General features: G+C 39.1%; 1 protein-coding gene across 1 annotated transcript; it reads left to right on the top strand.

Moving 5' to 3' along the window:
- Positions 1 to 4,976: 4,976 nt before the first annotated feature.
- Positions 4,977 to 10,898, top strand: LOC140931088 (prolactin-releasing peptide receptor-like). Its single transcript, XM_073380830.1, has 3 exons — positions 4,977 to 5,217; positions 7,334 to 7,391; positions 8,030 to 10,898. Exons 2-3 carry the CDS (start codon positions 7,358 to 7,360, stop codon positions 9,175 to 9,177), a joined length of 1,182 nt encoding a protein of 393 aa, XP_073236931.1. The 5' UTR covers positions 4,977 to 5,217; positions 7,334 to 7,357; the 3' UTR covers positions 9,178 to 10,898.
- Positions 10,899 to 11,116: the final 218 nt, after the last annotated feature.

The following is an 11,116-nucleotide window of genomic DNA, read 5'->3' as shown; positions in this document are numbered from 1 at the left end:
GCAATTGCTTAAATTTCAATTACTAATGCGACGATCTTATCTTCCTTTAAAATTTACGATACGATTGTTATAAGTATATGTTGTTGTATACACCGTGTACGGGCTGTTTAAGTTTTCCGCGTTGTTGCGTTGTTATGGGCGAAGCAGTATCATTCATTAGAAGCTGTGATGCGAGCGTTTTCACATACCTTCGGTTTTTTTTTTTTTTTTTTTTTTTTGTCCTCGGGCATCCACACTAAAATGATAGGCCTCCGTTTACCAAAGACTCCACTTTCATTACCGTTTCCGAAAACTTCTGTCAAAGCTCATTTTAGACCATTTCAGTCAACTCGCCAAAAAAGTGTGCGATCTTTAAGCAAGCAAGATGCACTGGGTTTTTTACGAGAAAATTACGAAAAGTGGATAAAATGTCCTCAAAAATTATTGTTTGTTAAGCCAACGAATAAGAAGTATATATATTATTCGACTTAAACTTCTTTCCGTTAATAGCTTTTCAACCGAAAACTTAAGTAATCGCACTTAAACATTTCACGTTTTCTACAGCCCTTAAAAGGAAAAATGACGTTTACAGTTACGTCATACAGCTAATGACGCCATACACCTCAGCTAGAACTGCAGTAAATTTAACCAAAGGTGACAGAAGTCAAACGCAAATTTCATGTTGTAAAATACCAAGAGCCCATCATCTCCTGACAATACTGGCTGACGAAAAGGAAAACAAAACAAATAATCTTACACAGTTCAGCCGAATGGTTTGACTGGAATGATTGGAACGGTCAAACAATCGATTGTTCAAAAACTCAGGAATTCAACTGTAGTCATAAAAACCGGATGCAATGACTAAAGGAGAAAATCCAACAAAGTACACTTTTTTCTGTACTTTGCCACAATTTTTTTTTTTTTTTTTTAAAGAAAAAAAAAGCGGTTTGGTTAATTACTGTTCCTGCTGTCAGTTCCTTTTTGCGAAATGTTGAACACCACGAATTCTGATTGGTTCAGTTCGTTAGTTTGTCTACTTAGTTGTAGATTAGTTGTGATGCGTTGAGGTCAAACTTCCTTACATAAAGACAGACTCAAGTGGACGGATTACAAAGGTATTTGTGTTATTGAAGCAGGAATTATGTGATTACTGGCATCTTCTATACCAAGAGAACTATAGTGTCCGAAATCAGCAAGCGTCCACATTAATAAGGTGAACATAGGAAGCTTCTGGTATAATTTATCATAGACCTTTTTCAACGGGAAAAGCTACAAGCAAACCGTGAGTCTTCAGCAAAATCTTTAAGGTAATCCTGACCTGAATACTAATGCTATCTCGTCTTAATCTTGTTAGTGCCTTTTTTTACATAGCCATACATCTGTTAGACGTTCTTTTTACTTTTGCTGTTAGTCATAGGCTATGCTGTCATACTTGAACACATGCACAGCACAAAACGGTATAACACGATTCATTGCCTGAAATAGAACCCGAAAGAATTAAGTCAAATGTATCCCGCAAGACAAGACTTCCGCGAGACGTGCCCGTAAATGACTCTACTGCTAACCGTTTGCAAAGCCTGTCACTTGGTAATAGCTGACGGTGAAATCAAGACTTGACCAATCTACAGGGGCACCCAACGTCAATTTTCGGAAAATATCTGTTCGGAAGACGATTTGAGATCTAGAATTTTCGGAACATTTGTTGTACAATTTCTTGCTTGCCTGCCTCTCCTGCGATGTTCGAATATCTAAAAAATGGTATAATTGCCCATTTTTAACGGATTTTTACCCTAAATTTTCGGAAGCCTTTTTTCTGGCTGAAATTCTCGAAAAGATGAGTTTTGATCCCTATAATTTTCGGATCACTAGACTTTCAGCTAGAAAATCGGAATAGATGAAAAATTTTTAGGGGATAAAAATATGCCTATATCTACCTTTTAAATACTAAAATACATTTAACAATGTCATGTTTAAGTGGTTTTGAACTATATTCTCGTTGGGGGCCCCTGAATCTAGAACGGTCAAAGACATTTGATATAGTTCTTTGCGCAGTTTGAGGGGCCTTCCGAAATTATTTTTCATTTCATGTATTTACGCAGCTGTCCAAAGCAGTGAAAAAGTCATCAGCATTCTCTCCCAATATTGACGAGATTTTTAAACCCCAGTTATTAAAAAAAAGATATAAAGAAGTTGCTTGTGGTCCATATCTGGATACGGTTATGTTGTATTTTGGTCTGTACTGAATGACGTTTTTAGAAGGCTCGTAAGTTATGATGAGTATGCTTTTGAAAGCTCAGAATCGAACGCTGCGTGATAGCATTTCGTTGGGAAGGCAAGAAAACAGAGAGCGCTCATCAGCTCGTTACGAAGACGGAATTCAGATATCGAAAGCATCCTCTTAGAAATTGGTTAACACTTCAGACGTTTTCCAGACTCGTTTCAAAATCTTAGCTCACCTCCTTTCGCAATCCCTCATACTTTTCCCTTGTTTTCCATCACCTAGTTCACGCTTGCTTCGCTTAAAATGCCAACTACGTATAACCCGGCCTTTACAATACCGCTGTGCAAAATGGGGCTCCCCCTCCGGGGGGTTCCCCATGTAGAAGGAGAGCAAATGTATCTTCAACTCAAAGAGTATCAGTGACACAAAATGACTCCCTGGGGAAAAACCATCCGCCGTTCTGAAGGCAACAGGTGCATTTTGTCTTGTTTTGTTTTGTGTTTTGTGTTTTTTTTTTTTTTTTTTATCTCCGCAATAGACACTCGGAGTGTTCGCATTGGCCGATGGCGAAGGTTGTACGTATTATTCGCATGTTTTGTTTGAGTAACAGTTTGTACATTTGTATGACTTAGCGCGCGACGTGGTGTCTCTCACTGATAAGGAAATCGTCAAAACAAAGCACTCATTCAAAAATACCTTTATTTGTTACGTCCCCGGGGTTACGTCTGTTCGGAAAAACGATGATCAGTTGTGCCGGCTGTAGAGACAGCCAAAAAATCTTGGAAAAGGTAGGATCAGACACATGATATATTGATACACTACTGCTGTAGGCTTGTAGACATAGCCCGGATATAGAGATCGACCTTTCAGGCACATGATTAGAACTGAAATCGTTTAAAGAGAAAATACCTACCTCAATGAAAGCTGGATTTTTAAAAAATTCATTAATAAGTGGAATGAGCCAAAGCAAAAAGAAAATTTCCCGGCAGATTTCGTTTTGCGAGATGTCAAGAGACAAAGAACACCTAATTATATGAAAATGTTTGTCTTTTAATGCAATTTGTTTGGGAGGAAAACAGGCTCAAAACTACAGCTGCCATTGTAGATCATAATGAAAAGTAATAAAAACAGAAAGGGTTGCTCAATGGATTGTATTGGGATTTTTTCACTACTTAAGTTTCCAACATACTGCTCAGTGAGCGAGAGTTTGACTGTGGGACCCGGGGGTACTCCTGGGAATTCTTGGTGGGGGTGTGCCGCCCGGTTCTCTAAATCCTGACCATATTCCAGACTAAAAAATGTAACTAGTTTTCCACACCCGTTTTCAGACCTGGCCTTTAGGCAGAAATTATGTTATCATTACTTAGATTGGAGCGCAAACAAAAACATTCTACAAATCCATTTCGAATTCGCATATTTCTCTTTCTTTCTTACTCATTATCTTGGAATTGAAACGAAAAATACGATGATATACACCCGTAGCTCCCTCGAAAACCATACCCGATTCCAGAACAAAATGGGCAAAGTGTATACCCGTTACTAAGCACGGAGACCAAGCATTCGAAAAACGTAACCTGTAATCACGGCACGGACGGCGGCGATCTTTGCAGGGAACGCGAACATGCGCGGCTTAAGTGGAGAGAGGAGAACCGGGCTGATTTTCACTCTGTCCGCCGACTTTCGATTTAAAGGATGCGGCCTAATCAGGTCTGGTCTTCGCCAATCTGAGAGGTTCGCATAGAAAACCTTTGGTAGCGAGGTCTCATTTTTGAGGATTTTCTGATGGCGCGCGAGTTAGCCCAAGAATTGACAACCGCTTGCTGTACAGCTTCTAATTATTACACTTGTTTACGTTCTAGGTCAATCTGGTTTATAAGGATACGAAAAATAAGCCAAATCGTTTGACTTCACAAAATTCCCCTCTTTCAAATTACTGGATTTATTTAAACGCGAACGTTCCTGATTTAAATATTACGCCATTGTGTTATTTGCAGAAAATGATGCATTCATGTCAAGCGAGGCATAAACCCGGGGGGGACTCCGCAAATGAAAGGGGTGGGGATGCTTGTGGTCTCGCTTAGGGGTGTAAATTTCCGATTTTGGTCTTACTTAGGGTGTTCTGGGCAAAACGCCAGCCGTGAAGGTCTCGTTCAGGGTTGCATGCGAAAAAATATATAAATATATATTTGATATGTATATTTTTAACTCGTTTTATTTACTCCATTCATTTAATCCAAGTTTTTTATAACATCAATACTTAAAGAAGACGTCTTTGTCCATTGTTTTTATTTGCCTGTGTTTTAACATGGTCTCTTTTCGGGGTCAAAAAAAGCTTGGGCCACACCCAGATCGGTCTCCTTTGGGGGTTTAATTCAAAATTTCCGACGAGCATCCCCACCCCTTTCATATGCAGAGTCCCCCCCGGGGGCATAAATCATTATTTAGAGGTTATGAATCTACAATAGGCGCTTTAATTCTTGCTTTAAGAATGCTTACAATTTTCCTTGCCCTCGAGGTCAATTCGCGGCCTTTCAGTCAAGAGAGATTTTATCTCTTAATCCACTAAAACACTTTCAATATTTGGGTAAATTTCCTTCGCTTGCCACTGTATAAGCAAACAAACTTAGAGATTGCTAGCATAGTTAGCTACCGGATAAATGTATTTGAATAATAGATCAAATACACTTGGCCAATCGGCGACAAATATTGATACGCTCGGAAAACAAATCTGTCAGTTAAAGACAGGGATCACGATTCTTTTTAAAATTCTTTTCACGGTGCCTAGGGAGCATTGCTCAGTCGTCAGGTTCAAAGAGATCTTTTGAAGTAATGAACCTTAGCTTGGCGAGTACGTTTCTGCGACATAAATGTACGCGATTTGGGCGAGTAAGAAAGTAAGGGATCAAAGCTCGAAGGCAGAAAAGCACCACTTTTTTATTGACTTTCATCTGTCGAAGAGACACAAATTTAGCGTTTCATCTGTAATGTTTCAAGTGTGTCAAAGGAAGCAAAAACTGGTAAGTTCTCGGTCATAATTTTTTTAAATCAGGTGGCAACATTAGCAATGATCTGACTCCCAAAAATTGACATTCTTGAAAGTGAGAGACACATATCCAAAACTACAAAGATCGATTCAAATAGTAAAATAGTTTTAAAAAAGTTGCGTTAAAATGTGTGCCGTTTTGTAATAAACTCTGTCGATGAAAAAACAAAAAGTAGTTATAAGTAAGATGTAATGGAAATAAGGGCGTATAAGACATCTTTCATTTTGTCCATCGTTTTCTTTGTTCCCGCAAATTCGATTAAATACTGTCCAGCCCGGCAGAGCCTTAATTCACGGCACGTGTACGCCACAAATTTAATATATTCTAAATCCAGTCGTTTACCGTATGAATTAAACAACGCAATATCTTTATAATGTACAGTTTCCTCTGCTTAGCATAGAATACGCGTGTTACGCTTCACGTTACGTTCTGAATCTTCGTTACTCATTACTTAGTAAGCGAAATCCACGGTAAAGTAGCCTTCATCAACGTCGATCAAACGCGAGTTAAGTACAAAACCCCAACCATGCCAAAAGAATACTTGATATAGTCAGATCGTCAGGAGCAAGGCAATGGACCAGCAGCGGAAAATATCATTGGCTTGAAACGTTCGTTTCCATCGATGGTAAAGGTTTTTAGCTCTTCCTAGCTTAGCTATTTTATCATGAAACTCTTCTTTCTGGCTTTTTAATCTTTGGGAAATAAACACATAAGCCTATTGCATATGTTCCTATAGTAATTTATAATTACTGATATTGTTACTGTAATTTTTTTAATGTGTAAAATATTAGGCAAAATAGAGTCGAAACATCTCTACTTCAGTATAGCTTCATTTCTTTTTTCTTTTAAGATTTTTCAGAAACATTTCCGCGTTTTTTCAAATTATTATCATAAATGATTTTCCTTAATAAGTAATTTGATTTTTGGAGGTGCAATTCGTGAATAAACATTTAAAATTGTATTTGCTTTAAAAAGTATACGTGCCTCGTTTTGTCGACGTTTTCTTTACTTTAATTAGAGCCTAAAAAGGAGAAATGCTTAGCAGGAAGTCGCTTGTAATGAACCCTTCTCGCCTGTCATTTCATGAAAACATTCTGACACTTTAAGTTGACTCTCCGTATAATCCTTCCACTCGCAGATTGATTGATAGAGTCTGACTTGTGGGGTGGTCAGGAGAGTTTTGACTTTTGAGTCTGTGAAAGAAATCCTGTTGCAGTGTGACCATTCAACCAGTACTTTCATATAGCTCTTTTCACTTTTCGGCATCTCAGTAAAAAGTGAAGTTTAGAAATAATGTTGCATTTTGTTTTTGGCCACTCTTGCACCGAAAAAGTTAAATGTCCATGTTTACCCCAACCGTTTTACGCGCAGCGTTCATTTACGGTACTTCTTCGAATAAATTCAGTAGCACTGAAAACTGAGCGTTTATACCGAACATTGAAGCGCACTTCCCCCACAGACCCCACCCTGCTTTAAACTAGCAGATGAGAACCCCTCCCTCCCTACTTTTCAATAAGCGCCCCATTCCCACCAGTAACACCAAATTTCTTCTTTAAATATTACCGTTTTGACAAACCTATGAGAATGATCTTTTTTTTTTTTGAAACATATTCTCCCCAGCAAAACAACAAGGAATATCAGTAACAGTATGGATAACTTATACCAAGAGAGATGTAACAATGATACTGGGGTTTAAAGAGTTTAGTACCATGGGTTCACAAGCAAAGTCACTTTCTTCTCGCATCATCAATATAGTTTCTCTCCGTTACCAAGTCACCAACTGGATGTGCTGGCACTTTTCTCTATTAAAGATTCCTCTAATTAAGTTTTATTCGCGGCAAGAAAAATCGTTAAGAAACGTCCCCTCCCTTGAAAACGCGGCCCTCGTTCGACCTCGTTTTGGACCAAAATAATCGCTCGTGAGCTAGTCCCTGATATATACCACACATATTACACACAGACCGAAAACTACTACGCAACAATAACTAGAAAAAGGGTCAATGAAACTAACAAATTCCCAATTAATTAATTTATGATTTTCAATGGTTGGCGTTTGATAAACATTGATGAGAGTGTTTCCTTTTTCTAGAAATTCTGAACGACCGCAAGCAAAATGAGCAGGGAAGCCAATACAACAGGAAAAAATGGTAAGGAAAGAAGACGGAATGGGCCAGCAGCCTGAAGTAGTAAATTGGTGGTATACCCTATTTGTACCAGCACCGACTGGTTCTTTTGTGTCTCGTGTTCCACTTAATCTGAACCTGTAAAAAACGCAATCGCTCTACCTGATCTTTGACTAGCCCACCAAAAACGGACCCAGGCAAATATCAAGGTTCGTTCGAAAACAGAAGACCAGTGCTCTGCAGACTGATAACGTAGCTAACGCTGTTGGACCTGACATCCTCCACGATTCGTGCATGTTCTTGTATTTGCACTGATTAATGTCCTAGTATTTACCAAAGGAAATGAAGACGGTATTGAGTAGTTGGCAAAACGTTAAACCATTTACAGTAGCAGTTATGAATCTCCGGTCTTGATTCCGGTGACTTCACTTGTGTCAATTTTTTCCATGTCATTTGATTTTCCCCAAGTAAACACAAGTCATTTGGAGATATTCGTCAACAGGGTGGAATTGGGTAGCATTTTTACCAGCCTCTGTAAACCTCTGTCCATCCCCTTCCAACTTCTACAATAAAGCTACATTCTAAAAGAAAGGCAGTGAATAAAGAAGGTTTTATCGCATATTGCAAACGATTTTTATACAAGTTTACTATCCTTTTCATAGGCACAAACAACACATTTGTGACGGAAGCCTTCATCGCGCCAACGCCGCCCAGCGGTATTCCACCAGACATTCAAATTGGCATGACGTCAGCTTACGCAGTCATCTTCACTTTTGCTCTTTTGGGCAACTCGCTGGGTTTGTACGCCATTTTAAAGAAGACTTCTTCTACAAATATAACCAACGTTTTTATCGCCAACATGGCCGTCGCAGACTTGCTGTTGACTCTCACTGTGATGCCTTATACCGTGGCTTATTTGTATCGTGGAGACGTGTGGATTGGCGGAATAATGGGCGAGATAACATGCAGAGTTATGTTCTACGCTATACCGGTCTCGATAGCGGCTACTGTCCTGACAATGATGGTTATTTCATTGGATCGTTTCTACGCTATATATTATCCCTTGAGAGAGAACATCTTTCAAAAACCGATAATTTTGTCCAGCATTATATGGAGTCTATCATTGGTACTAATGCTCCCATACGCATTGTTGTTCCAAGTCAAATTTGATCCAGGCCTGAACGCGTATGTGTGCCTTCAAGTGTGGCCATGGGCGGACCCCAATGACATAACCTATGCTGAAACCTATCGCGTGCTGAAATTCTTCCACATCTGTGTTTTCGTCCTTATGTACGTATTGCCCCTACTCTCGACGATCACAATTTACATCTTGATTTGCCGTAAATTAACGCGACGCCAAATCCCTGGGAACATAACCCAAGGCTTGCGCGCCATGGCAGATAACTCTAAACGTAAAGTTGTGCGACTGTTGGTCATCATATGTGTGGTGTTTGCCCTGTGCTGGTTTCCCACGTACGTTAATCACTACTTTGTCTATGTCTTACAGCCTGGCCAAGGCCCCACCCTACCATTTAGAGTTCAATTGGTTTTCACCTGGATAGCTCATCTAAACAGCGCAATCAATCCATTTCTTTATATTCTGCTAAACAAAAAATTTCGCATGGCGCTATTTTCCGTACTCCCCGTACCACCATGCCTTAGCTCTTGGCCAATAGGAACCTCCGCGGTGACGGCACAAACACCCCTGGGAAATAACCCGGGCCGGGGCTGGGTCCAAGGACAGGAAGGTAACAAGGAAGTGGAGCTTACTCCTAAAGATAACAACAGCAACTGTATCCAGTCCAGTTGAGCAATCGGATTTTTATTGGGTAGCAGGGGCAAAATCCAGCCAGGAGGGGGGCTGGAGGACTTCGGATGTTCCTTTAACTCCAAACCAGGTTATATTTTTTATCATTCAGCTACCTACCTACGAGGGTCGAACTTAATTACCTTGAATGCAACCATGCAAAGACAATTAACATGACTTTTAACGATAAAGGCTGGTAGCTTTTTTACGGTCCTGAAATGACAATCCGCTTACACCAATAGCTGGATCATTTAATTTGCTCGGCTTGAATGGTGAATATACGGAGCTACCAGGGAAAATTTCCTGTTTTACCTAACACATTATATAGTAATAATGGTCGGGCAGACCAGCGTCGAGAACGTACCTGACTGTCTGTCTGAGGATACTGGTGGCAGTATGAAAGAACTGAAATATCACATTAAGGTCAGCCTGGCCTTAATGTGATATTTTTCAGCGGGTAAGAAAAAGCTGAGATTGTTCGTCGAAGGATGATCGAACAAGATTCTTTTGATAATGATGACGATACGATGCTGATAGTGATGGAGATGTTGGAGGTGATGATGATGATGATGAGAGCTTTCAAACTGAAAGTGATAAAAAATCGCGTATAACACGTAATCACCTGGCTCGCAAAAGCTTGAAAATGAAACCAGTGTAGCACTTCGGCTCTGCAACCGAGAAGATTTATTGTCATTCTCAATTTACAATTTTGCATATCATTATTCGATCGTTTCGCACACTGAAAAATGTGAGACAATTTCAACTAATTTTTCTTAAGATTAAATACATCAAAATTTTAATGAATTATAAAAACTTGTTATGAACGCATGCGTTCGCAAAGTTCCTTCTTCAAAATGTACAATTAAATAACGGAATTTTTTTTCCATCAGCGAGCACTGTCATTGGTGCTTCTAAATCACATGACATCTAAGAATAAAACTGTTGCCACATTACAAAATGTATGACGTAGGAAGGTAACAGCGAACAGTAGGTAAAAGGTTTTCTTCGCTTTTTCTTCCTAACAAATCACTTAATGAAGGGGCACTTAAACCGTTTTGGAGACAGCACCTGATCAAAGTAATCGAAGAAGCTTTAATTAATACCTCATGACAATGCTCCATTCAAATACAAATAAAATGATTGTCTGCTCTGTTTCAATATTCATCTATTTACCTTTTTATCTCCCAGTCTTTCCAAAAAAGAACACCTCAAAAGCGTTACGAAAGGCCATCTTTATAATATCATTCACTTTCTAATTAACAACAATTTCGATGCTTGAGAAGTCTCCCAAAATTTCACCCGGACGTTCTTAGGGCTTTGTAACGCGTTCCTCTCATGAACGGAAAGGAAAGATTGTGTGGCCATCCAAAACTGAGAATGGCTGCGTGCGTGGCTAATGTTTGAGAGATTCAACAAACATTTTACTCACGAGCCAGACCTCAATCATAGCCTTATCCAAAAATTATTTATCATTTTTTTTAATTTTATGGATGACAAATTTCCCCTAAATCAGTTTAGCCTGAAATTTAAGCGTTAATTTATAATTTCACGTGTGAAGTTACAAAACTGCTATGGCAACGTTCCGTATGTAGCGTTTAGGTTTAAAAGATGATGTTACGAGTTAAAATGGCAGGGCATTTAAAGAAGTTATGCAAAACCTAAGCACACGAGAGAGTACAATTTTAAAGCAAAAGGGTTGGTAACGGTATTTTGTTGGAAACGTGAATTCAAAAATTTGTGTAAATTGTGAATTCAAGTATACAGATCATACGGAAGGGTTTTTCTCTATTACACCATAACAGTTTCAGACCAAATTCAAATAAGTTCCAATGTTTTTACAGTTGATAGTGTTAAGCTCTTTACTGTCGCGGAGTTTTACTGACAACAAGTGATGGCGTAGCGAAATGTCAGTTGTTTTCTCAGGCTAAAAGGTGGAAGAGAA

The sequence above is a fragment of the Porites lutea genome, chromosome 3 (genome assembly GCF_958299795.1).
Source record: "Porites lutea chromosome 3, jaPorLute2.1, whole genome shotgun sequence".
NCBI lineage: Eukaryota > Metazoa > Cnidaria > Anthozoa > Scleractinia > Poritidae > Porites > Porites lutea.
Note: the sequence above shows the minus strand (reverse complement) of the source record. Positions and strands in the feature narration are given on the sequence as shown.

What these genes read in the sequence shown, in the direction of transcription:
- LOC140931088 (XM_073380830.1), top strand. Translation starts at nt 7,358, where the DNA reads ATGAGCAGGGAAGCCAATACAACAGGAAAAAATG. An exon ending in CAATACAACAGGAAAAAATG is followed by an intron (nt 7,392 to 8,029) that starts GTAAGGAAAGAA and finishes TCCTTTTCATAG; the next exon opens with GCACAAACAACACATTTGTG.